A 26,287-nucleotide genomic window follows, 5' to 3' on the forward strand; every position below is an offset into this window, starting at 1 on the left:
TTGTTCCCAAGAAGGGAACTCTTGTCGACGGAGATAGAGAACTCTTTTCCACGTTCACTTTCCATCCGTGAGATCTGAGAAAGGCCAGGACTATGTCCGTGTGAGCCTTTGCTTGAGGAAGGGACGACGCTTGAATCAGAATGTCGTCCAAGTAAGGTACTACAGCAATGCCCCTTGGTCTTAGCACCTCCAGAAGGGACCCTAGTACCTTTGAGAAAATCCTTGGAGCAGTGGCTAATCCGAAAGGAAGCGCCACGAACTGGTAATGCTTGTCCAGGAATGCGAACCTTAGGAACCGATGATGTTCCTTGTGGACAGGAATATGTAGATACGCATCCTTTAAATCCGCCGTGGTCAAGAATTGACCTTCCTGGATGGAAGGATTGTTCGAATGGTTTCCATTTTGGACGATGGAACCTTGAGAAACTTGTTTAGGATCTTGAGATCTAAGATTGGTCTGAACGTTCCCTCTTTTTTTGGGAACTACGAACAGATTGGAGTAGAACCCCATCCCTCGTTCTCTTAATGGAACAGGATGAATCACTTCCAGAAGATAACCTTGGGAGACTATTTCTAGCGCCCAAGGATCCAGAACATCTCTTGCCCAAGCCTGAGCGAAGAGAGAGAGTCTGCCCCCCACCAAATCCGGTCCCGGATCGGGGGCCCGCATCTCATGCTGTCTTGGGAGCAGTGGCAGGTTTCTTGGCCTGCTTTCCTTTGTTCCAGCCTTGCATAGGTCTCCAGGCTGGATTGGCTTGAGAAGTATTACCCTCCTGCTTAGAGGACGTAGCACTTGGGGCTGGTCCGTTTCTGCGAAAGGGACGAAAATTAGGTTTATTTTTGGCCTTGAAAGACCTATCCTGAGGAAGGGCGTGGCCCTTGCCCCCAGTGATATCAGAGATAATCTCTTTCAAGTCAGGGCCAAACAGTGTTTTCCCCTTGAAAGGAATGTCAAGCAATTTGTTCTTGGAAGACGCATCCGCTGACCAAGATTTTAACCAAAGCGCTCTGCGCGCCACAATAGCAAACCCAGAATTTTTCGCCGCTAACCTAGCCAATTGCAAGGTGGCGTCTAGGGTGAAAGAATTAGCCAATTTAAGAGCACGAATTCTGTCCATAATCTCCCCATAAGAAGAAGAATTACTAATAATCGCCTTTTCTAGCTCATCGAACCAGAAACACGCGGCTGTAGTGACAGGGACAATGCATGCAATTGGTTGTAGAAGGTAACCTTGCTGAACAAACATCTTTTTTAGCAAACCTTCTAATTTTTTATCCATAGGATCTTGGAAAGCACAACTATCTTCTATGGGTATAGTGGCGCGCTTGTTTAGAGTAGAAACCGCCCCCTCGACCTTGGGGACTGTCTGCCATAAGTCCTTTCTGGGGTCGACTATAGGAAACAATTTTTTAAATATGGGGGGAGGTACGAAAGGTATACCGGGCCTGTCCCATTTTTTATTAACAATGTACGCCACCCGCTTGGATATAGGAAAAGCTTCGGGGGGCCCCGGGGCCTCTAGGAACTTGTCCATTTTACATAGTGTTTCTGGAATGACCAGATAATCACAATCATCCAAATTGGATAACACCTCCTTAAGCGGAGCGCGGAGATGTTCCAACTTAAATTTAAAAGTAATCACATCAGGTTCAGCTTGTTGAGAAATTTTTCCTGAATCTGAAATTTCTCCCTCAGACAAAACCTCCCTGGCCCCCTCAGACTGGTGTAGGGGCCCTTCAGAAACAATATCATCAGCGTCCTCATGCTCTTCAGTATTTTCTAAAACAGAGCAGTCGCGCTTTCGCTGATAAGTGGGCATATTGGCTAAAATGTTTTTGATAGAATTATCCATTACAGCCGTTAATTGTTGCATAGTAAGGAGTATTGGCGCGCTAGATGTACTAGGGGCCTCCTGTATGGGCAAGACTGGTGTAGACGAAGGAGGGGATGATGCAGTACCATGCTTACTCCCCTCACTTGAGGAATCATCTTGGGCATCATTTTTACTAAATTTTTTATGACATAAATCACATCTATTTAAATGAGAAGGAACCTTGGCTTCCCCACAGTCAGAACACAATCTATCTGGTAGTTCAGACATGTTAAACAGGCATAAACTTGATAACAAAGCACAAAAAACGTTTTAAAATAAAACCGTTACTGTCACTTTAAATTTGAAACTGAACACACTTTATTACTGCAATTGCGAAAAAGTATGAAGGAATTGTTCAAAATTCACCAAAATTTCACCACAGTGTCTTAAAGCCTTAAAAGTATTGCACACCAAATTTGGAAGCTTTAACCCTTAAAATAACGGAACCGGAGCCGTTTTTATATTTAACCCCCTTACAGTCCCTGGAATCTGCTTTGCTGAGACCCAACCAAGCCCAAAGGGGAATACGATACCAAATGATGCCTTCAGAAAGACTTTTCTATGTATCAGAGCTCCACACACATGCAGCTGCATGCCATGCTGTTCTCAAAAACAAGTGCGCCATACCGGCGCGAAAATGAGGCTCTGACTATGATTAGGGAAAGCCCCTATAGAATAAAGTGTCTAAAACAGTGCCTGCCGATATTATTTTACAAAAAATACCCATATTAAATGATTCCTCAAGGCTAAATATGTGTAAATATGATCGATTTAGCCCAGAAAATGTCTACAGTCTTAATAAACCCTTGTGAAGCCCTTATTTACTGTCTGAATAAAAATGGCTTACCGGATCCCATAGGGAAAATGACAGCTTCCAGCATTACATCGTCTTGTTAGAATGTGTCATACCTCAAGCAGCAAAAGACTGCTCACTGTTCCCCCAACTGAAGTTAATTCCTCTCAACAGTCCTGTGTGGAACAGCCATGGATTTTAGTAACGGTTGCTAAAATCATTTTCCTCATACAAACAGAAATCTTCATCTCTTTTCTGTTTCAGAGTAAATAGTACATACCAGCACTATTTTAAAATAACAAACTCTTGATTGAATAATAAAAACTACAGTTAAACACTAAAAAACTCTAAGCCATCTCCGTGGAGATGTTGCCTGTACAACGGCAAAGAGAATGACTGGGGTAGGCGGAGCCTAGGAGGGATCATGTGACCAGCTTTGCTGGGCTCTTTGCCATTTCCGGTTGGGGAAGAGAATATCCCACAAGTAAGGATGACGCCGTGGACCGGACACACCTATGTTGGAGAAAGTAGGTATTCAGTCTCTAAGCCTTCAAGATACGAGTCAAGATCTGATGATAAAACAGACCTTGAAACAGAAGGTCGTGTCGAAGAGAAAAACCATAGAGAAACTTGACTTCTGAATCATACCATAAACCAAGTTCTGCGGGACTTTCTGGAGCAATTAGAATTATTGAAAAATGCTCTATGCAGTCCAAACTATGACTCCTGAAAACAGCAGTCATCAGGTCTGTCTTTGGAGATACGATTAATCCATAATCTAGTTGAAAACTACTTGGAGAGATTATTCTTGTGAAAGAGATTGCAAGTTTAGGCAAAATAATACCCAGTGTTCCTTCCTGGGAAGTGAAATACAGAAGATTATACAATTTTTGTTTTCTGTTTCCAAATAAAAAAGCCTTTATTTGGAAAACTAACTATAGACTTGAGCAAGCTAACTATAATAATTATGATCCCTGTTGATCTATTAAAAAAAGCTGCATTGTCATGGGTTAAAGAATGACTCCTTGAAAAAAGAATCTTGAATAATAAGGAAAATAACATTTTTATATTAAAAAGGACATGAAAGCCAAAATTATTCTTTCATGGTTCAGATAGATATACTATTTTCAACAACTTTCCAATTTACTTCTATTTTCCCAATTTAATTTATTCTCTTGGTATCCTATGTTGAAGGAGCAGCTGAAAGTCAATGACACGTGACATATGTGGTTCAGCATCCAGGATAGCGCTTAATGATTGTTGGTACATTTATCCACCAATCAGCGAACACAACCCAGGTGCAGAATCAAAAATGAGCCGGCACCTTAGCTTAGATTCCTACTTTTTCAAATTAAAGGGACACTCAATCAAAATTAAACTTTCATTACTCAGATAGAGCATGCAATTTTAAACAACTCTCTAATTTACTTCCATTAACAAAATGTGCACAGTCTTTTTAGATTTAGATGTGCAAGAATAAGTTTGTATGCATTTGTGAATGGCTGATTGCTGTCACATGGTACGTGTATGCATTTGTGATTGGCTGATGGCTGTCACATGGTACAGGGGGAGTGGAAAAAGACATAACTTTTAAAATTGTCAGAAAAAAAATCTACTACTGATTTGAAGCTCAGACTAAGTGCTATTGCATTGTCTTGTTATCTTGCATTTGTTGATTATGCAAATCTACAGTGTTGACTGGTCCTTTAAGATAGCAAGAGAACGAAGAAAAATTAATAATAGGAGTAAATTAGAAAGTTGCTTAAGAACATAAATTATGCTTACCTGATAATTTCATTTCCATCTGTCGGAGGAGAGTCCACTGCTTCTTTCATTACTTGTGGGAATTAAGAACCTGGCCACCAGGAGGAGTCAGACACCCCAGCCAAAGGCTTAAATACCTCCCACACTCCCCTCATCCCCCAGTCATTCTGCCAAAGGGAACAAGGAACAGTAGGAGAAATATCAGGGTATAAATGGTGCCAGAAGAATAAAATTAAATTTAGGTCCGCCCACTGGAGAAACGGGCGGGAGCAGTGGACTTTCCTCCCACAGATGGAAATGAAATTATCAGGTAAGCATAATTTATGTTTTTCATCTCAATGGGGGGAGAGTCCACTGCTTCATTCATTACTTGTGGAAACAAATACCCAAGCTCTAGAGGACACTGAATGAAAAAAATGGGAGGGTACAAGGAGGCGGACCACAGTCTGCAGAACCTTTCTCCCAAAAGCTGCTTCCGCCGAAGCAAAAACATTGAATTTGTAAAATTTTGCAAAAGTATATAAAGAAGACCAAGTTGCTGCCTTACAAATCTGCTCCATAGAAGCCTCATTCTTAAAGGCCCAAGAAGAGGCCACAGCCCTAGTTGAGTGAGACATGATCCTCTGAGGAGGCTTTTGTCCCGCTGTCTCATAGGCCAGATGGATAATACTCCTCAACCAGAAAGACAGTGAAGTGGAAGAGGCCCTCTGCCCCCTACGCTTCCCTGAAAATACAACAAATAAAGACAAAGTCTGTCTGAACTCCGTAGCCTGAAGATAAAACTTGAAGGCCTGAACCACATTAGAATTATGAAGCAACCTTTCCTTAGACGAAGAAGAAATAGGACACAAGGAAGGAACTACTATTTCCTGATTGATGTTACGATTCGACACAACTTTGGGAAGAAACCCCAATCTAGTGTCGAAGAACAGCCTTATCAGCGTAAAAAAACAGGTAAGGAGGCTAACAATGCAAGGCCGCTAACTCAGAGATTCTGCGAGCCGATGCAATAGCCAGAAGGAATAGGATTTTCCAGGAAAGCTTAATGTCAAGCGCATGCATAGGCTCAAACGGAGCCCTCTGCAAAATCTTAAGAACCAAGTTTAGGCACCAAGGAGGAGCAGAATTTCTAAAGACAGGCCTGATCCTAGACAGAGCCTGAACAAAAGACTGAATATCAGGAAGCTCCGCTAGCTTCTTGTGTAATAGTACAGATAAAGCAGAAATCTGACCCTTTAAGGAACCCACAGCAAGACCCTTATCCAGTCCGTCCTGGAGAAAAGCCAGAATCCTGGATACCCTAACCTTGTGCCAGGGATATCCACGTTCCTCACATCAGGACAAGTAGGTCCACCACACCTTATGATAGATGCACCGAGTGACCAGCTTCCTGGCCTGAATGAGAGTATCAATCACTCTCTCCGAAAAACCTCTCTTGGCTAAGACTAGGCTTCAATCTCCACGCAGTCAGCCTCAGAGAATCGAGATTTTGGTGAAGAAATGGCCCCTGAACCAGCATATCTCTGTGACAGGGTAACCTCCATGGAGGAGACGATGACATCCCCACCAGATCCACAAACCACGTCCTCTGCGGCCATGACGGAGCAATCAGAAAAGCCGAAGCTTGCTCCTGCTTGATGCCGGCCACTACACGAGGTGGAAGTGGCAACGGTGGAAAAATGTAAAGTGGTTGAACTCCCAGGGCACCGCCAAGGCATCTATCAGTTCTGCCTGGAGGTCTATCGCCGGCGTCCTCCATCTGATGCAGATCTCCTTGAACACCGCAGGACGGAGAGACCATTCCCTTGGATGAAACGATTGTCTGCTGAGAAAATCCGCTTCCCAGTTGTCCAGACCCGGAATGTGGATCGCTGAGAGTGAACACTTGTGTTTCTCTGCTGATTCCAGAATCCAAGATACTTCCCACATGACTAGGGAGCTTCTCGTTCCCCCCTTAATGGTTTATGTAAGCCACCAAGGTAATTTTGTCCGACTGGAACCTGATGAATCGGGACGACCCCAGGAGGGGCCAAGCCCTCAAAGCGTTTAATATCGCTAATATAGTTCCAGAATCTTTATCTGTAGATTAGACTCCTCTAGGGTCCACCTGCCCTGTGCCTTCCTGACACTCCAAACCACTCCCCATCCTAATAGACTTGTGTCCGTGGTCACTATCTCAAAGATGGTCTCAGAAAGGATGTCCCCTGGGACACACCAAGAGAGGGATCCCCTCGTTCGTGTGTCCAGAGATATCTGTTGGGATAGATCGGAGTGATCGCCGTTCCACTGTCGCAACATGCACAACTGAAGAGGCCTGAGATGGAACCTGGCGTAAGGAATGGCATCTATACTGGATACCATGAGCCCAATAACCTCCATACACCTGGCCACAGATGTCCTTGAGGAGGTTTGAAGGGCAAGACAGCTGGACGCAATGTTGCAACGTCTCTGGTCTGTCAAGAATATCTTCATGGATAAGGAATCTATTATCGTACCCAGGAATTCCACCCTGTTGCTGGGAACCAGTGAACTCTTTCCCTCATTTACCTTCCATCCATGGGATCGAAAGAGGAGAAAAGCCCTTGAGTGTTCCTCCGTGAGACTGTAGCATGGAGCCTGGACCAGGATATCGTCCAGATAAGGAGCCACTGCAATCCCTCTGGCTTTCGCCACCGCGAGTATTGCACCCAGGACCTTCGTAAAGACTCTTGGGGCAGTCACCAGACCGAACGGTAGGGCCACAAACTGGAAGTGTTGGTCCAGAAAAGCGAATCTTAGGAACTGATGTGTTCCTTGTGGATTGGAACGTGAAGGTAAGCATCCTTCAAATCTATTGTCGTCATGAATTGTCCCTCTTGAACTAGGGGCAAAATCGACCTGATTGTCTCCATTTTGAATGATGGGACTGACAGAAACTTGTTTGGACACTTTAGGTCCAGAATTGGGCGAAATGTGCCCTCCTCTTTGGGACCATGAAAAGGTTTGAATAATGCCCCAGACCTCTTTCTGCCAGAGGTACTGGGACGATAACTCAGAGGAGAGATCCCTCACGCATCCTAGGAAGGCGTCTCTCTTCTCTGGGCTTGAGGATAGGTTTGACAGGAGGAATCTGCCTCTGGGCGGATGAGTCTTGAATCCTATCCTGTAACCCTGTGCTATGACCTCCAGAACCCAAGGGTCCTGAACGTCTCTTATCCAGGCCTCCGCAAACAGAGATAGTCTGCCCCCTATGCGATCCAGAGAAGAATCAGGGGCCGCCCTTTCATGCAGATTTTGTCTCAGCTGGCTTCTAGTTCTGCTTGGTTTTGTTCCAAGAGTTATCTGGTTTCCAATATCCCTTGGACTGCTCTGTCTTCGCGGCCGGCTGCTGGCGCTGAGACTTGTCGGCACAAAAGGGACAAAAAGTAGACCCCTTAGGCTTATTCTTCTTATCCTGTGTCAGGAAAGCACCCTTGCCACCCGTGACCGTGGATATGATAGAGTCCAGGCTTGGACCAAAGAGAATCTTTCCCTTAAATGGAAGAGAAAGTAATATAGACTTGGAAGTCATGTCAGCTGACCACAACTTCAACCACAGAGCCCTACGGGCTAGAACGGAAAAACCTGATGTCTTAGCATTCAGGCGAATAATCTCTATATTTGCATCACAGATGAACGAATGAGCTACCCTTAATTCTTCCTGTATCTCCTCAAGGGGAGTCTCCACCTCGACCATAGCAGACAGAGCATCATACCAATAGGTAGCCGCTCCAGCCACCGCAGCGACTGCCGCTACCGGTTGAAAGACGAACCCTGTGAGTTGAAACATCTTTCTCAACATGGACTCCAATTTTTTATCCATTGGTTCCTTGAACGAAGAACTATCTTTGAGCAGGATAGTCATTCACTTAGCGAGAGTGGAGATAGCACCATCCACTTAGCGAGAGTGGAGATCGCACCATGCACCTTCGGAATGGCCCCCCACAGCTCAAACTGCGAGTCCGAAATGGGGAAAAGCCTTTTAAAAGAAGTAGAAGGGGAAAAGGGCAAAGTTTCTCCCATTCATTCTTAATAATATTATCCATTTTAATGGGGACCGGGAAAGTCTGTGGTACTACCCTGTCCTCCTAAACCCTAACTAGCTTAGGGATCGAAGGTTCCTCCGGTAGTTTTGGTTCCGGAACCTCCAACGTAGCAAGTACCTCTTTCAGCAGAAAGCGCAACTGTTCCATTTTAAATTTAAAATCTGGCTCCTCCGCAGGCGGAGGCCTAGAAAACACTGATTCCGTCCTAGAGAAAACGTCCTCCGAAGAGTCCGAGTCTTCTTCATCAGCAGATAACCTGTCAGAGACATCCAGCTGGGTAGATCATCCCTGGGACGGATAGCTATGTTTCACCTTTCGCCGTTTGCCCACCAGATTTCGCTGATGAGTTACAAAGGGCTCCTCCCGCAGGAGGATTAGTATTTCCCTGGGGAGCTGCATGTGTAGATGGATATGAATGTAGGGAACGCACCTCGCGGGATGGAGAACCCTCAGAGGTGGACGGCTTAGCTGTACTAAATCTCTTATTCTTTTTTAGATATAGCAATTTTATCAAAGCATGTGGAACAAAGCTGAGCCGTCGGATCAACAGGAACCTCCACACAATAGACACAGTTGTTTGTTTTAATTAAGGAGGGAGTACATAGCTTGTGCCTTTATTGTGGACTAGATAGCTATTAAAATGGCACCTTTATATCCCAATGGCCGGGGCACTCACCACCTCCTATGACCCGGACCACAGAGAAAACTCTTTGTCTCCTACAACCGCAGGTCAAGAAGAGGAAGTTAGAGAGGCCACACCCGGTCACATTGAGTGGCATGCAGGAACGCCCCAGTTTATGGGAGACATTTTATTTTAAAAGCCCAAATAAAATGTCTCCCATAAACTGCTAGACTATATAAATAAAATCTAGTGTGTGGCAATGTCTGAATGTCACTGTGTCCCCTGGCTATGATTTACCTCAAGAATGGTGTATCTACTAATAGCCTGTGGGCAAGCGCATGTATTTGTTCACTTAGCTTGAGATAAACCCACTCTTCTGTCATTATCAGCTGCAGAAATCGACTGCCTTCAGTAGAAAGCCCATCCAGCGCTGTGTACATCACAGCAGAGGATCTATGTGTGGAGCATTTTAATGATCTAACAGGAGGAGGTTAAAGGACTTATCCCTAACACATGTGGCAGGCTTGTGACTAACTCCTCACTGGGAGTAATTGTGCCACTGCCCTGTGTGTAAAATGGTCCTCAAATCAGTCTAAGGACCCCTCGCAAAAGAGAATCTGGAGCACCTCAATTCTTCACCTTCCTCCTGTGGAGGCAAAGAAAAGACTTGAATACCAGAGAGAGGAGTAAGATTAAGAGCTAAGTAATCTACATAGCTAAAGGGCAATAGAAAAAAAAAGTTTTATAAGTGTGGCCAAATTAGAGTATAATATTGCTTTAACTTCAAAATTAAGTGAGCATTTTCAGTTGTTATAGGGGCATGAAACTTAAAACTAAAGGACCATTAAAACTTGACACTTTAACAATGCATAAAAAGGTTTCATTATTGCAATATACATTTATTATTTATTTTGTTGCCGTTTGCTGTAAAATATATCTAGAAATTGTGCTTGTTTCACTTTCGTTCAGGAAGGCTTGAGATAATACTTTTTGGCAATTCACGTGAGCCTTTGTTTACCTTCTCCTCCCCCCCCCCCCAAGCTTCAACGTTTAATCAGTGCTAAACTACCTTAGGGGAATAAAAGAGGGCAGGCTACAGAGTTTCTGCTATATCTGAATATTAGTTTGCGATTGGTTAGCAAGGGTTCTTTTGTTGCGGGGGACAGGGAAATAAGTGAAAAGAATACACGTAAAAAAAAAAAAATTATGCTCAACTGATACATTTCGTTCTTAACGGTCATGGAGAGTCCACAACGTAATTCCAATTACTGGAAGTGGGGATTTCACAATAAGAAATTCCCAAAAGTCTAGGTAAATCCAGCACAACTGTAAAATTGAATAAAAGCGCTACAAAAAGCTTGTATATATAATGTAAATATTTATTAAACAAATGCACAATACACACATTCACATTCATACAGGGGATCCCACACAAAGCAGTATTAATGAAGTACTGGCCAAAAAATTATTATCTGGTGCACCAGGGGAAATAGACCAAAAACAGTCCATTTAAACTTTGCACTTCCTTTTCTATGTTGTTCTCATATGTATCTTTCTAGGAAGCACCTGTTCTCTAGTTAATTACTTATTAGTGTGCAACTCTCACCTTTTGTGTTTCTTTTGTTTACTATATCCATTAGCTCCAAATAAGAGTATTTTTTACCTTGGAGTTTCTGAGTTTGCACCTTCTAAAAATATTGAAATATTAATTACAAGGCATTGTTTCATTGTTATAAAAATTATTTTAATGATTAAAAGCTTTGTTGCCAAATCACAATTTTGAGACCCTATATTTATATATATTTCTCTTAAATATGGCATTCAAATTATCGGATGAACGTTGGTCTACTGATATTAATGAAGCCTTTACAATGACTGGAGATGTGCAAATAGAGGGAGACGATGAGGCCATACATGATGTTGTTTCTGCATTCAAATTGTACAAGAAAAAAATTGACAAAACAAATAAAAATTAAATGGGAACATCAAAGTCTTACTAACTATTTAAAGATGGAGATAATTCCAAGAGGTCTGAGAATCCGCCTAGACCCCGGCATTAACTTGCGAGGTGTAGATGCGGATAATGAATTTATAGCTAAATGGAATGAAATATTAACAAAATGCTCACTTGATCTGATTGCATTAATAATAGAGGAAGATGGTAAAAAACTGGAAAAATGTAAAAAAGATGTGGATGATGTGTACGAATGTTTGCACAAATTTGAAAATGACACATCATTTGAGAAATTAAATAAAGAGACACAAAAACTTATAGAAAAATTACAAGGGGAATTAAAAACACGTAAGAGGAGGAAATTAATAAGAGATCAGGAAGACTATAGGAGAAATAAAATCTATATATATAGGAATAGAATTAACACAAGAAATTACTATGATTCAGGTACAGATAATTCTGATATGGATTCTGATGGTGAAAATAAAAATAATGATTCAAATAACCAACGTATGCACCCTTTAGGGGTAGGACTAGACGAGGTGGGAGGAGGAGGCACGGGAGGGCAATCCCAAGAGAGGAGAGAAGGAAGAGGGAGGGGGAACAGACGACATCAGGGACAATATATGATGACCAGAAATCGTATGAGATACAACTAGAAGAGGAAAGTGACTCACTTCTAGACCCACACCCCTCTCATAAAATGGGTATTGTCAACCTTTGCCTCATTCCCCCTAAATCGCGAACATATAAAGGTACTGGAAAAGGGACTTAGTTTTTGCCCTTCTAATAGTCTAGATCTATTTGAGGTCACCAAGGACTTACATCTTTTTGCGAGAAAACTCGCTTTAAAAAAGATAATGACGCCAAAAATACAAGTAGATCTGGCCTGTAGAAAAGAGAGAGATACTCTGGATTGTCTGGAGACTCTTCTCTACGAACAGAGTAATGAAATTACAGATATCCTTCCAAAAACAGATTTAAAGAAAAAATCTACTTACATGCCCTCTTTTTCTTCCATTCCAAATATTTCGGTTTTTGTTCAAAATGTCTCCCAGGAGTTGACACAAATTCAAACCACAAAGATTGTCAATGATAATCTTACTAAATCTGAACGCAGAGCCCTTAAAGAACTGATTAATCATCAGGAATTGGTCACAAAACCGGCCGACAAGGGGGGTAATGTTGTCATTCTTACTCAAGAATACTACATCAAAGAGGCAATGCGGCAATTACTTGATGAAACACAATATGCCAAATCTTCTTTTGAAGAATTTCATAGATCTCACAATGAACTTCTTTTTTTACTAAATGAAGCACGTAGAAATAATTTGATTACAAGCCATGAGTTTGGCTTCCTGTATAGTCACAAACCAAAAACACCAGTTTTCTACTGGATACCAAAGTTACATAAATCCATTAAAAATCCACCTGGACGCCCCATCATCTCTGGAATGGGGGGCCCCACTGAAAGAATAAGTAACTATGTTGATAGGTTTTTACAGCCGTTTGTAAATGACTTACGTACCTTTGTCCAAGATTCAACAGATGTTATTAAAAAACTCGATGGAATCAATGTTTTTGACAAGACCATTTTGGTCTCGTTGGATGTTGAATCCTTATATTCTTCAATTCCCCACTCTATTGGAATTGCAACTTGTGAAAAATTTCTCAATACAAGAGGAGTGGGCTATAGCAAACATTCTAAATTTGTAAGTAAACTTTTGAAATTTGTTCTGGAAAACAATATTTTTATTTTTGATGGCAAATATTATAAACAGAAACAAGGGACAGCAATGGGGGCTACATGCGCCCCAACATATGCCTGTTTACACCTTGGTGGATGGGAAGATCAAATTGTTTTTGGTGAGCATTCTGACATAGTTGAGGCGCATGTAGCCCTCTGGATCAGATATGTGGATGATATCCTCCTGCTATGGGATGGCAGTGAGGAGGATCTACTTAAATTTGTTTCCCTCCTGAATAAGAATAATTTAAATATCTTCTTAACTTGTAGTTATGATTCTACTACCATCAATTTTTTGGACTTAAAAATTAGTAAGAACGAAGGCAAAATTGAAACAGAAGTGTTTCGAAAGCCGACTGCAACTAATAGCCTTCTTTTGGGAACGAGTCATCATCCTGAAAATCTTAAGAGGGGTATTCCCTATGGGCAATTTCTGCGCCTTCGCAGAATTTGCTCTGGAGATCAAACCTTTAAACAACAGGCCAAAGATATGGCGACTCGTTTCCTTGAGAGAGGCTATTCAAAAAGATGTGTACAAAGAGCACTCTATAAAGCATCTCAGCATCAAAGAAAAGATCTTCTGTACAAAAATAATACCAAAAGTGAGAATGTGGAAGACACTAAAATCAGATTTATTACTAAATATAATGCCCATTGGAGTAAAGTTAAAAGTATTCTTAACAATAACTGGCATTTGCTGACTAATGACTCTACATTACATCAACATGTGGGGGACTATCCCCTAATGACAGCAAGGAGACCTAACAATTTGAAAGATCTCCTTGTTAAGAGTGAATTTAACAAAGTGCCTACATCTAACTGGTTAGAACGCAATGCCCAAAAAATAGTCGGCAGTTCCCCCTGTAATCACTGTGTCTGCTGTCAATTCGTGCAGAAAACTAAGACTTTTAACATGAATACAGGTGTCACATATAAAATCAATTCTTTTATTAATTGTTCCACAAAAGGAGTCATATATCTTCTCTATTGCTCGTGTAAATGCTTTTATGTGGGTAAAACTTTTAGAGAATTACGCTCCCGCATTACAGAACATAGAGACGATATAAAGGACTTCAATATTGACAGCCCAGTGGCGAGACATTTTGCTCAATTTCACGAATCAAAAATTGACGAACTTCACTTCATTGGAATGGAATCAGTCAAACTGAGCATGCGCGGGGGGGACATTGATAAAATTCTTTTACAAAAAGAAACAAGATGGATGTACAAACTAAACACTCTATCTCCTAATGGCTTAAATGAAAAATTGGAATTTGCTTCCTTTTTAGGCTAATTCCTTATACCTTACTTTATCTGCACATCTCCTTTTATTTCCATATGTGTATGGATAGTGGGTTCTCAAAATTAATAAAATAAATCAAAAGTGTAAATATATACTACTATGATGAGCTAAAATGCACTTATTTGCTGTTAGAATAATTTGACACACATAACATTATAATTAAGTATTGTCTTTTAAATATTGCACAATGGTGTATTAAAATAAAACTGTTTTTAGCATATTTTGTATATATGAGTTGTTGCGGATGTGTGTGTGAGTGAGTATTTGAATCATTTAATTGTATACAACCAACTTCTGCTATTGAATACCTCACCTTGGTTACTTGTGAAGCCTTTAATTTAGCTGTATTTTAAAAGTAACAATTGCAAAGACATTGCAACAACGGCTAATTGTGATTGACATAAATTTCATCAAATTGAAAGGACTCTGGAAACCGGTATCCAATAAAAAGGCAGGTAATCAAGGTGTCGTTAGCACCTGGAAGAAGCTCCATGCTGCACTGACTGAAGGAGCGAAACGAGCATTTGGACTCGTCGTGCTTGGCAGCCCTTACAGCAGATCCCCTGATGTCTGGACACTCCATGTACAAGGCAGCTAGGAGGCGCGACCGCGTGAACAAATACAGGTAGAATATGTTATACGAATCTGTACACCGAATATCACTGTCTTAAAGGAATACAGCACCTGTGAATAAAGACGCGTGTTTTTATTGCTCCTCCTATGCTATGTCTTTTAAGCACCAACCGACTCAGTAACTCTGGGGGTTCAAGTCTGAAGTAACTGGTTTTTATACACCGGGGACTGTATAACTGCATCCATTTCTTGCATTAACGCTGCACTTATTGGATTACAAATACCTGCAAAGTTTAAATGGACTGTTTTTGGTCTATTTCCCCTGGTGCACCAGATAATAATTTTTTGGCCAGTACTTCATTAATACTGCTTTGTGTGGGATCCCCTGTATGAATGTGAATGTGTGTATTGTGCATTTGTTTAATAAATATTTACATTGTTTTTGACATACAAGCTTTTTGTAGCGCTTTTATTCAATTTTACAGTTGTGCTGGATTTACCTAGACTTTTGGGAATTTCTTATTGTGAAATCCCCACTTCCTTTTCTATGTTGTTCTCATATGTATCTTTCTAGGAAGCACCTGTTCTCTAGTTAATTACTTATTAGTGTGCAACTCTCACCTTTTGTGTTTCTTTTGTTTACTAATTCCAATTACTAGTGGGATATTCAACTCCTGGCCAGCAGGAGGAGGCAAAGAGCACCCCAGCAAAGTTGTTAAGTGTAACTTCCCTTACCCATAATCCCCAGTCATTCGGCCGAAGGAAAATGGAAAAAGAAGAAACACAAGGGTGTAAAGGTGCCTGAGGTTTACTAAAAAAAAAAATTGCTGAATTAAAATTAAAAAAAGAGGGCGGAGTTGTGGACTCGACATATCCGGAAAAAAAGAAATTTATTTAGGTAAGCATAAATTTTGTTTTCTTTCCTATGGCATGGAGAGTCCACAACGTCATTCTAATTACTAGTGGGAAACAATACCCAAGCTAGAGGACAAGGAATGAACAAGGAGGGAGAACAAAGCAAGAGGACCTAAACAGAAGGCCTCAGCAAAAGTATCAAATTTGTAGAATTTGGAAAAAGTATGCTGAGAGGACTATGTTGCCGCCTTGCAAATCTGTTCCACAGAAGCTTCATTTTTAAAAGCCCAAGAAGAGGAGACAGCCCTAGTGGAATGAGCCGTAATTCTCTCAGGAGACTGCTGTCCAGCAGTCTCATAAGCAAAACGAATCATACTTCTAAACATTTAAAACAACAAACAGGGCAGAAGATTGCCGAAAATCTTTAGTAGCTTGTAGGTAAAATTTTAGAGCATGCACAACATCCAAGTTATGCAAAATACGTTCCTTATGAGAAGAAGGATTAGGACAAAAAGAAGGAACAACAATTTCCTGATTAATGTTTCGATTCGACACCACCTTAGGGAGAAAACCAAATTTAGTACGAAGGACTGCCTTATCTGCATGAAAAATAAGGTACGGGGAATCACACTACAGAGCTGAAAGCTGAGAAACTCTGCGAGCAGAAGAAATAGTAAGGAGAAACAAAACCTTCCAAGATAACAATTTTATATCAACAACATGCATCGGCTCAAACGAAGCCTGCTGCAAAACTTTTAGAACTAGGTTATGGCTCCAAGGAGGAGCAACAGGTTTAAACACAGGCCTGATTCTGACCAGGGCCTGAACAAAAGCTTGAACATCTTGTAAATTTGCCAGACGTTTGTGCAAAAGGATAGACAGTGCAGAAATCTGACCTTTCAGAGTACTGACTGACAAGCCTTTCTCCAGGCCATCCTGAAGAAAAGATTAAATTTGGGGAATCCTCACCAGACACCAGGAAAAACCTTAAGCTTCACACCAAAAAAAGGTATTTACGCCATATCTTATGGTAAATCCTAAGAGTAACAGGTTTACAAGCCTGAAGCATAATATCAATGACCACTTCGAAAATCCACGTCTAGACAAAACTAGGCGTTCAATCGCCAAGCAGTCAGCTTCGGAGAATCTAGATTTGGATGGAGGAATGGACCCTGAATTAGAAGGTCCTTCCTCAGAGGTAACCTCCAAGGTGGAAGAGATGACATCTTCACCAGATCCTGCAAGGCCAGACAGGAGCTATTATAATCACAGACGCTCTCTCCTGCTTGATACGAGCAATGACTCTTGGAAGGAGAGCAAATGGAGGAAAAAAGGTATGCTAGCCCGAAATCCTAAGGAATCGCCAGAGCATCTATCAGGGCAGCCTGAGGATCTCTTGACCATACTTTGGTAGCTAGGCGATTTGACGATAACCCACCTGAGGGTTATCCTGGAGAACACTTCCGGATGAAGAGCCCACTCCCCGGAATGAAAAAAAGTCTGTCTGCTCAGAAAATCCGCCTCCCAATTGTACACTCTTGGAATGTGGAAGGCAGATAGACAATCGTGAGCTTCCGCCCATTGCATTGAATGCGAGTTACCTCCTTCATGGCCAAGGAACTCCGAGTTCCTCCCTGGTGGTTGATGTAAGCCCCTGAGGTGATGTTGTCAGATTGGAATCTGATAAATCGGACTAAAGATAATTGAGGCCAAGCTATCAAGGCATTGAAGATTGCTCTCAACTACAAGATGTTTATGGGAAGAGAAGACTCTTCCCAAGACCACAGGCCCTGAGCTTTCAGAGAACCCAAAAAGCTCCCCAGCCTGGGAGGCTGGCATCTGTAGTCACAATCACCCAGGAAGGTCTCAGGAAGCATGTGCCCCGAGACATGTTCCTGTGAAATCTTCCACGAGAGAGAGTCTCTTGTTAGGGGGTCCAGATTTATCCTCTGCGATAAATCTGAATGGTCTCTGTTCCATTGACTGAGCATGCAAAGTTGCAGCGGACGCAGATGGAACCGAGCAAAAGGAATGATGTTCATGGAAGCCACCATCAGATCACCTACATGCATTGAGCCACTGTTGGATGAAAGGCAGACTGGAGAAAAAGACAAGAAGCAAAAAGGTTGGATTTTCTAACGTCCGTCAGAAAAATCTTCATGGACAGGGAATCTATGATTGTCCCTAGGAAACACACTCTTGTAGATGGAACTAGAGAACTCTTTTCCAGATTCACTTTCCACCTGTGGGAACGTAGAAAAGACAACAACATCTCTGTATGAGATTTTGGTAGTTGAAAAGATGACGCCTAGATAAGGCGCCACAGAAATTCTCTGGGATCTGATCACTACCAATAGGGCTCCCAGAACCTTTGTAAATATTCTGGAAACTGTGGCAAGACCAAATGTAATGAAGGAGGGAACACTGAGGACTTTGTTGAGACACTTTAGATCTAGGATGGTACGGAAAGTTCCCTCCTTTTTGGGAACCACAAATAGATTTGAATAGAATCCTAGACCTTGTTCCTCTAGAGGGACTGGTACTATAACTCCCAGTGAAGATAGGTCCTTTATGCAACTTAAGAAGACCTCCCTCTTTACCTGGTTTGAGTATAGTCTTTACAGGAGAAATCTGCCCCTTGGAGGGCAAAACTTAATTCCTACTTTGTAACCCTGGGATACTATGCCCACAGCCCACGGATCTGGGACATTGCGTATCCAAGCCTGATGAAAAAGAGTAAGCCTGCCCCCCACTTGATCCAAAATCGGATTGGGGGCGGACCCTTCATGCTGATTTAGAGTCAGTGGAAGGCTTCTTGTTTTGCTTTCCCTTACTCCAAGGCTGGCTAGATTTCCAAGTGGACCTGGATTGGTCTGGCTTGGAAGAAGAAGAGGGGGACTTCCGTCCTTTAAAGCTGTGAAAGGAACGAAAATTAGAAGTTTGTTGACCCTTAGGTCTATTCATCTTGTCCTGAGGTAGGAAAGATCCCTTTCCTTTCGTAATCTCTGAAATGATTTCTGCCAGACCAGGATCAAAGAGAGTTTTACCCTTATAAGGTAAAGCCAAAAGCTTGGCCTTTGAAGATACATCAGCCGAGCAAGACTTTAACCACAGAGCTCTGCGAGCTAGAACAGTGAAGCTAGACATCTTAACTCCCAGTCTAATTACCTGCATGTTGGCATCACAGATAAAGGTATTGGCTAGTTTAGGAGCTTTGATCCCATCTTGGATCTCCTCTACAGTAGTTTCTTCTTATAGAGCGCAAACTTATCACTGTGAGGGTATCAAGGTGCAAAGGGGAGTGGACAGGAGGAGTGGGGGATGGGCATTCAGTTGAAGAGCCAGGTTTTGAGGTCCTTTCTGAACTATGTAAGGGAGGTGGATTGTCTGAGGTGCAGAGGGAGGGTGTTCCATATCTTTGCTGCCATATGGGAGAAGGATCTTCTGCCCGCTGTGGATTTGCTGATGCGGGGGATGACTATAAATGCTTGGTCGGCCGATCGGAGTTGTCTGGCGGGGGTGTAGAAAGTTACACAGTGGTTGATGTATTCGGGTCCGATGTTGTGTAGGGCCTTGAACGTGTGTGTAAGGAGCGTTCTGGATACTTTGGAGTCTCTTTTGGAGTTTGATGGAGGAGCCGGTGTAGCGTGCGTTGCCGTAGTCCAAACGGCTGCTGACGAGGCCGTCAGGGTGGGTGACTTTTCTTGGTTTCAGTAGGGATCCACTTGAAGATTTTACGTAGCAGGTGGAGAATGTGGAAGCATGTTGAAGTGATGGCATTGATTTGTAGGTCCATGGATAGTGAAGAGTCCAGGATGAAGCCTAGATTTTGTGCGTGGTCGGATAGGGTTGGAGGGTGACCGAGGGCAGTGGGCCACCAGGAGTCGTCTTATGCACCAATAAGATGCTACTCCCGCAACCATGGCAATACTGGTCGCAGGTTGCCATTTGAATCCTTGATGGATGTACATCTTTTTTAAGTAAGCATCTAGCTTCTTATCTATTGGATCCTTAAAAGAACAACTATCCTCTATAGGAATGGTAGTTCTTTTAGCCAAAGTAGAGATAGCTCCCTTTACTTTAGGCATAGTGCGCCATGAGTCCCGAATGGAGTGAGCAACAGGGAACATCTTTTTAAAAGCAAACAGGGGAAGGGGAAAAAGGAAACCCTGGCTTATCCCATTCCTGAGCTATAATTTCAGACATCTTGTCTGGAGCAGGAAAAACATCCTCAGATGTTGGAGAATCATAAACTCTATTAAGTTTAGAGGACTTCTTGGGTTTGACAGCAACCAAAGGTTCAGTCGTCCAAAGTAGCTAGAACCTCCTTCAGAAGCAACCGGAGATGCTCAAGCTTAAATCGGAAATTAACTTCTTCAGATTCAGAAGATTTTTCCCCCCATAGTGTCAGAGTCTGAGATCTCACCTTCAGAAGCTACTGAAGTATCCTCCTCATCAGACATTTGAGAAAGGTTGACCAGCGCAGATTTAGAGTGGTCAGAAACTTTACTAGCAGACAAATGTTTAGATTTCCTCTTACGCTTACCCAAAATAGGGAAAGCAGACAAAGCCGCAGATACTGCAGAAGTTATCTGTGCGGCAAAATCCCCTGGTAAATGGACACCCTCCAGGAGGTTGAGAGGAAACAGAAGGAATAGAATGAGAAACAATTAAAGCTTTGAACGTTTGAGGAGAAAGCTGAAGCATGTCATGCACAGCAGTATCCTGAGAGGCACTTGGCTCAGAAGGGAGTAACTTGTCTTTGAATTTTAAAGTCTTAGCTAAGCATGAGGAACAAAATTGCATAGGCAAAAAATTTGCGCCTCTAAACATAATAAACATTTATCCATAGAGATGGACTGATCCTGTTCTGAGTCCATAGTTATCGTAATTAGTCACCAATAAAAAAAGATCAATTAAAATGCGAATAAAAATTATGAGTAAAATTATATTAATTTGATCCCAAAAAATAAACAATATGTTCAAGGAATATGTGAAGACTATTAACACAGAGGCTAATAATTTTATTAACACTCTAAGACCCAACCTCAGACAAGAGATCTAAGCGTTTGTCTGAGGCTCCTACCGTGACCGGAATCAATATCCCACTAGTAAGAGAAGCGAGACTCTCCAGCAGAGATCCTCTCCTCTAAGAGAATGATCCGATCAGCAAAGTTTGTTAAAGCTGGCACTTCTGAACTCACAACGCTCCACTCCAGCGGAAATGCGGAAGTCATGTCAGCGGCTGAAAAAGAACTGTGCCACAGCTGATAAGCGCGCGATAAGAAAACAGCCCAAATAAAGTACCTTGCACATATTCATTTTTCAAGAACTGACATCTTTCAATGAGCAAAAATAAATAAAAAGAATCCTTGCCAAGTAATTAAGGGAAAATGCAAGCAAGCTTCATTAATCCTTAAGTCTCTCTGTCTCTTTAATAAAGTGCCTGTAGATTGTACCAATAAAGTTGCCCCTTAATGTACCCGTAACCATATAAGGATAAACTGAGTCCCAAAAGATATCCACTTGAGGGTAACCTCAAAAGTGCTGACCTTCAGTACCTAGAAGGCAAAAGCACTTACCTGTGGATCCAGCTGCAGAGCAGATAATAGCTACTAAGGTGTGACCGGTACTCCACACCCTGTCAGGGACCTGTAGTAAAAGAAAAAACAGAGTAACCAACCCTGGCTTTCTCTAAAGGGGTAGCAAAGTGTTAGAAGTAAAGCAAAGATCACCTTGCCGCCTTCTAACTTCTAAAAGCCACCACTACTCTTACTAAAGAGATTGACATGGACACAGCTAGACCCCAATCCTTGCTTGCAGGAAAAAGTACCCATAAAAGGATTTAATATCTTCAGACACAGTCTTCGCGCATCCTCCATTGACAGAGGCAAAGAGAATGACTGGGGATTATGGGTAAGCGAAGTTACACTTGACAGTTTTGCTGGGGTGCTCTTTGCCTCCTCCTGCTGGCCAGGAGTTGAATATCCCACTAGTAATTGGAATGACGTTGTGGACTCTCCATGCCATAGGAAAGAAATATATACTAATTTGAAAAAATAAAGCTGCAGTTTTCTTTGCAAAAGTATTATATATAAAGGTTCATAATCATGTAGATTACAATTTGTGTTTACTGTCCATGTTCTGAGCAGCCATAGAAGTATTTTTGTGAATTGCATGTGGTTTTGAGTTTTAAATCCCTTTAACCTCTCATCAAAATCTGTTCCTTTAAATGACTAAAAGCATAGGAATTCTGCTACATTTAAATGCAGATTACATTTGCTCTGAACAGTGTTAAGAAATAAAGCAATAAAGTACATGCATATTATTTGTTTTCTTGTGTTGTTCATGTAACCGATTAAAACATTTTGTTTTTCTTTTATATAACAATCGGACAATTTAACAATAATCGTGTCTCAGAAAAGGGAATTAAATACATTTCTTAGAGAGCAAACATAAAGCAGAAGGGTGAGCATGGAAGACAGATAACATGTTACCAATTCTGTTCATGTGACCGTAACTCAGCTGCTGCTGCTGGCAAGTCACGGTGCAATCTGTCTCGTTTTGAGGGAACGTAAAGCTTTATATAAGTTTGTACAAAGTATTCACACTTTGCCTGCAGATCACCAGATACCACACTGAAATTATGTTTGGGATGTTGTTATATTAGATGAAAACCTCCTACCATAAGTTCCTTAAGATGTAGAAGCAAAGCTTTCTCCGCTTCCTGTGTGGATGCCTCACTTTCTTTGTTGGCGCTGTACGTAGCAATCAGACACTTCATACACGATGCCAGAAGAGCTTGCTTCCAAGAAGACATATCTTTCCCAGAACGGTCTGCAGATTGTGATACAGCGTCAGCCAGAGCCCATCTGCAGCAAGTTAACAGGGAAAAAAAAAAAAAAAAGACAGAAATTAAACAAGACTATTATACAAAGTGAACACAAAATATAACACAATAAAAGGGTAGTACTGCATTTTCTAGAAAATGTTTTCCTTTGATTTATTTTTGATTAAAGGGACAATACATTTTTTTCTGCAATTTGCATCACTGGGAGGTATAAAACCCACCACACTGCCCCCCCCCCCCCCCAAGCTGGATCCAATGTTTTCTTGTTAGTATAGGTGGGTGGTAAGAAATGAAAGAAAACACCCCCATCACCCCTACTTTCCAGGCAGTTAAGGGTGGATTTGGGGGGTTATTGTGCTGAGTTGTCCAATACCCACTCTTACATGACAGTACAATACATTAACTGCATAAAACAAACGCTGCAGACGCCCCCAAGGCAGAGCATGTTAAGATCTGTTCTTTCTGCAGAAATGCTGCATTTTCTGCGATGACATCTCAGGACACATGCAGAAACTGTTAGTGCTTTAACTTTGCTGTTCGACATCAGGCTGTTCTTTTCAAACAGCGCTGTGCTCTGGCTGCACTGTGCTAGTTTTCCTTATTACAGTGCAGCCAGAGTGACATGTTGTTTAAATAGAACAGTCAAATTATGGGGCAGCATATTGATTTTTCAACCCCACCCCCTAGTCTTTCCCGGTCTGTAAAGCTTGACTACTGAATCAATGCAAGATGTTCTATTTAGCAATGCACCTTTTTTATTTCTATATCTTTAACCTTCAGCTGCTGAAATATATTATAAAACTTTAAAAAATGCTTTATTCTCCAGTTAATCAACACATTGTAATTTAGTTGGTGCTCTAGTGTAACTGCCCAATTTAAAATTGAATTTCAAAATGACCTTGCAGAAAAAAATTCACAAATATCTCATTGCAGAAAGCGAAAAAAAGTTCTGCTTCTAGGCTACAGACACACTTCAGAAAGGCTTAGGGGCCGATTTATCAAGTGTTGGGCGGACATTGCTAAATGCAGACAGCATACTAGTAAAATGATCGGATCGGGGTGATTGCTGTCCGCCGCCAAAGAGGTGGCTGATAAGTTAAGTAGCACTGCTTGATAATTCGGCCCCTTAGTGTTCAGATGAGAATGGTGAAGTTGCAGCCTTCTCTTTTTAAAAAATGAAATTTATTCTTACCTGATAAACTTGTTTCTTTCTTGACACGGTGAGTCCACGGATCATCATAATTACTATTGGGATATTCACTCCTGGCCTGCAGGAGGAGGCAAAGAGCACCACAGCCAAAGCTGTTAAATACCACTCCCCTTACCCACAAACCCCAGTCATTCGACCAGCGGTAAAGGAGAAAGGAGAGTAATATAAGGTGCAGAGGTGCCTGAGGTTTATGAAAAAACAAACTGTCTGAAATACAGGGCGGGGCCGTGGACTCACAGGTAAGCATAAATTTCATTTTCTTTCTAATGACACGTTGAGTCCACGGATCATCACTACTATTGGGAATCAATACCCAAGCTAGAGGACACGGATGATAAGGGAGGGACAAGACAGTTAACCTAAACAGAAGGCACCACTGCTTGAAGAACTTTTCTCCCAAAAACAGCCTCAGCAGAAGCAAAAAGGAAATTTATGCTTACCTGATAAATTTATTTCTTTTACAATATGACGAGTCCACGGATTTCCTCCTTACTTGTGGGATTTAACCTCCTGCTAGCAGGAAGTGGCAAAGAGCACCATAGCAGAGCTGTATATATAGCTCCTCCCTTCCCTCCACCTCCAGTCATTCGACCGAAGTTAGGAAGAGAAAGGAAAAGAGAAAGGAAAAGCCAAAGGTGCAGAGGTGACTGAAGTTTATAAAAAATATAATCTAAACCCGTCTTATAAATGACAGGGTGGGCCGTGGACTCGTCATATCGTAAAAGAAATACATTTATCAGGTAAGCATAAATTTCCTTTTCTTTTACAAGATATGACGAGTCCACGGATTTCATCTTTACTTGTGGGATACAATACCAAAGCTACAGGACACGGATGAAAGGGAGGGACAAGACAGGAACCTAAACAGAAGGCACCACTGCTTGAAGAACCTTTCTCCCAAAACCAGCCTCAGAAACTCTACGAGCAGAAGAAATAGTAACCAAAAATAAAACTTTCCAAGATAACAACTTAATATCTATGGAATGCATGGGTTCAAACGGAACCCCTTGAAGAACATTAAGAACTAAATTCAAACTCCAGGATGGAGCAATTGGTCTAAACACAGGCTTAATTCTGGTTAAAGCCTGGCAAAAAGATTGAACGTCCGGAACAGCTGCCAAACTTTTGTGTAGTAAATTGACAAAGCAGAGATTTGTCCCTTTAGGGAACTCGCTGATAACCCTTTCTCCAATCCCTCTTGGAGAAAAGACAGAATCCTGGGAATCCTAACGCTACTCCATGAGTAGCCTTTGGATTCACACCAAAAAAGATATTTACGCCATATCTTATGATAGATCATTCTAGTGACATGCTTACGTGCCTGAATCAAAGTATCAATTACCGAATCAGAGAACCCCCGCTTAGATAAAATCAAGCGTTCGATCTCCAAGCAGTCAGTTGCAGAGAAACTAGATTTGGATGTTGGAAGGATCCCTGAATGAGAAGGTCCTGCCTCAATGGAAGCTTCCACGGCGGCAGAGAAGACATGTCCACTAGATCGGCATACCAAGTCCTGTGAGGCCATGCAGGCGCGATTAGAATTACTGAAGCCATCTCCTGTTTGATCCGAGCAATCACCCGTGGAAGGAGAGCAAACGGTGGAAACACATAAGCTAGGTTGAACGACCAAGGCATCTATCAGTTCGGCCCGAGGATCCCGTGACTTGGATCCGTATCTCGGTAGTTTGGCATTCTGACGAGACGCCATCAGATCCAATCTCGGTCTGCCCCATCTGAGAATCAGGGTGGCAAAGACCTCCGGATGAAGTTCCCACTCCCCCGGATGGAACGTCTGTCTGCTCAAAAAATCCGCTTCCCAGTTGTCCACTCCTGGGATGTAGATTGCCGACAGATAAGAGTGAGCCTCCGCCCACCGAATTATCTTGGATACTTCTGTCATCGCTAAGGAACTTCTTGTTCCTCCCTGATGATTGATGTAAGCCACAGTCGTGATGTTGTCCGACTGAAAACGGATGAATTTGGCCGAAGCCAGGTGAGGCCAAGCCTGAAGCGCATTGAATATTGCTCTCAATTCCAGAATATTGATTGGAAGTAGAGACTCTGACCGAGTCCACACACCCCGAGTCTTCAGGGAATTCCAGACTGCACCCCAACCCAGTAGGCTGGCGTCCGTTGTCACTATCACCCATGAGGGTCTGCGATAACCACCAAAGAAGAGAGTCTCTTGTCTCCTGATCCAGATCTATCGGAGGAGACAAATTTGTATAATCTCCATTCCACTGCCTGAGCATGTTCAGTTGTAGCGGTCTGAGATGAAAACGAGCAAACGGAATGATGTCCATTGCCGCCACCATCAATCCAATTACCTCCATGCACTGAGCCACTGAAGGCTGAGGATTGAACTGGAGGGCTCGGCATATGTTCAGAATCTTTAACTTTCTGACCTCTGTCAAGAAAATTTTCATGGATATGGAATCTATTATGGTTCCCAGGAAGGGAACCCTGGTCTGTGGAATTAATTAACTCTTTTCTAGATTCACCTTCCACCCGTGAGTCCTCAGAAAGGACAGAACCATGTCTGTATGAGATTTTGTCAGATGGTAAGACGCCTGGATCAGAATATAGTCCAGATAAGGCACCACTGCAATGCCCCGCAGCCTGAGAACTGCCAGAAGGGACCCTAGGACCTTCGTTAAGATCCTGGGTGCTGTGGCCAA

The 26,287-nt window shown here is 42.1% G+C and overlaps 1 protein-coding gene across 1 annotated transcript in view; it reads right to left on the reverse strand.

Moving 5' to 3' along the window:
* The window catches only part of LOC128643916 (nucleolar pre-ribosomal-associated protein 1), a gene marked incomplete at its 5' end in the record, with an annotated part of 233,169 nt that overhangs the window by 128,444 nt on the left and 78,438 nt on the right, over window positions 1-26,287 (reverse strand). Inside the window, one exon of the mRNA XM_053696690.1 lies at window positions 22,235-22,421. Coding sequence (XP_053552665.1) covers window positions 22,235-22,421 — 187 coding nt within the window. The remainder of the gene's footprint in view (window positions 1-22,234; window positions 22,422-26,287) is intronic.

Source organism: Bombina bombina, unplaced genomic scaffold (genome assembly GCF_027579735.1).
Source record: "Bombina bombina isolate aBomBom1 unplaced genomic scaffold, aBomBom1.pri scaffold_594, whole genome shotgun sequence".
NCBI classification, from domain to species: Eukaryota; Metazoa; Chordata; class Amphibia; order Anura; family Bombinatoridae; genus Bombina; species Bombina bombina.